We start from the raw sequence: 1,046 nt of genomic DNA, 5'->3' as shown, positions 1-1,046 counted from the left end.
ACATCTCGTTTCGATTTTCGCATGCATGTAGCCTTTGTGCGTTCATTAGGCAAACGTAGACGTATGCCACCTTTATTGCGCCGACGTGCTATTGATGCGTTACTACAAGCTATGTGTTTTCATTATGATCCATTAGCTAATCGTGTTCAGTCTTCTATTACTAATCTAGCTCTTGAATGTGGATTGGCTACTGCATCAAAGAATGGCAATCTTTCTACGACTCGAGCTACCCGAGCGCTACTTTTTCTAATGGAACTAGGACTCATTACTTACCATACGGAATACGATCCTAACATTGGTTGCAATATTCCTACAGATATTACTTTTACACCTGCCTTATTTAGTGCACTTGACATATCTGAAGTAGCCGTAGCAGCTGCTCGTCATAGTCGAGCAGAATGGGAAAATTGTCAACGAAAAAAACAAAACCTACCTTTACTTAATAAAGATGATCTAATAGCTAAAGCTTGGCGATTTGTTCGAGAACGTTTTCGTGTTTATCAAATTGAACGCAGAGCTAGTGGATTTAAACGGGCTCGTGCACGACGTGATGCTAAACGTACACGTCGTGACATTGAAACTATTGTTAAATTGCAATTAACACGTGAAATAGCTCAAGGACGTTTTGAGGCTAATCAAGTTGCTGTTTTTAATGAAGTAAAACGACGTGTACGAGAACGAATGTTAATGTCTAGAGCATATAATTATACTCAGCTAAGGATTTTGACTACATAAAATTTTTAGTATTTAATAATAAGCTGAATAAAATCAGAGGGATTTGTACGTCCATTATCTGCTATAAATGATATTTTAAACAAAAAATACATTTTAAATAATATATATTTATTTTTTATTCTTAATAATTGGCAAATTTTTTCTTTTAATTGTTATTTTAAAATTTAATTTATGGTTATGCACAGATAACTGCAAGGGAGATCTCTTTTTAAGATTACAATCGAGACATTTATAAAGTGCGTTTTGTAACCATTTTTAAGTGCAACATTTCTTATAAAAAAAATATAATATTTCTTATAAAAAAAATATAA

At 33.2% G+C, this 1,046-nt stretch overlaps 1 protein-coding gene across 1 annotated transcript; it reads left to right on the top strand.

Moving 5' to 3' along the window:
- Positions 1 to 21: 21 nt before the first annotated feature.
- On the top strand, positions 22 to 735 carry LOC121024041 (replication initiation protein-like). Its single transcript, XM_040466365.1, has one exon. It carries the CDS (start codon positions 22 to 24, stop codon positions 733 to 735), a length of 714 nt encoding a protein of 237 aa, XP_040322299.1.
- The last annotated feature ends 311 nt before the right edge of the window (positions 736 to 1,046 follow it).

This window comes from Herpailurus yagouaroundi, unplaced genomic scaffold, assembly GCF_014898765.1.
Source record: "Herpailurus yagouaroundi ecotype Mexico unplaced genomic scaffold, PumYag 18327, whole genome shotgun sequence".
NCBI lineage: Eukaryota > Metazoa > Chordata > Mammalia > Carnivora > Felidae > Herpailurus > Herpailurus yagouaroundi.
This window is presented reverse-complemented; position numbering and strand designations above follow the sequence as displayed.

Bases quoted from the DNA above. Each gene is read 5' to 3' on its own strand.
- LOC121024041 (XM_040466365.1), top strand. From the start codon at position 22: ATGCATGTAGCCTTTGTGCGTTCATTAGGCAAACGTAGACGTATGCCA.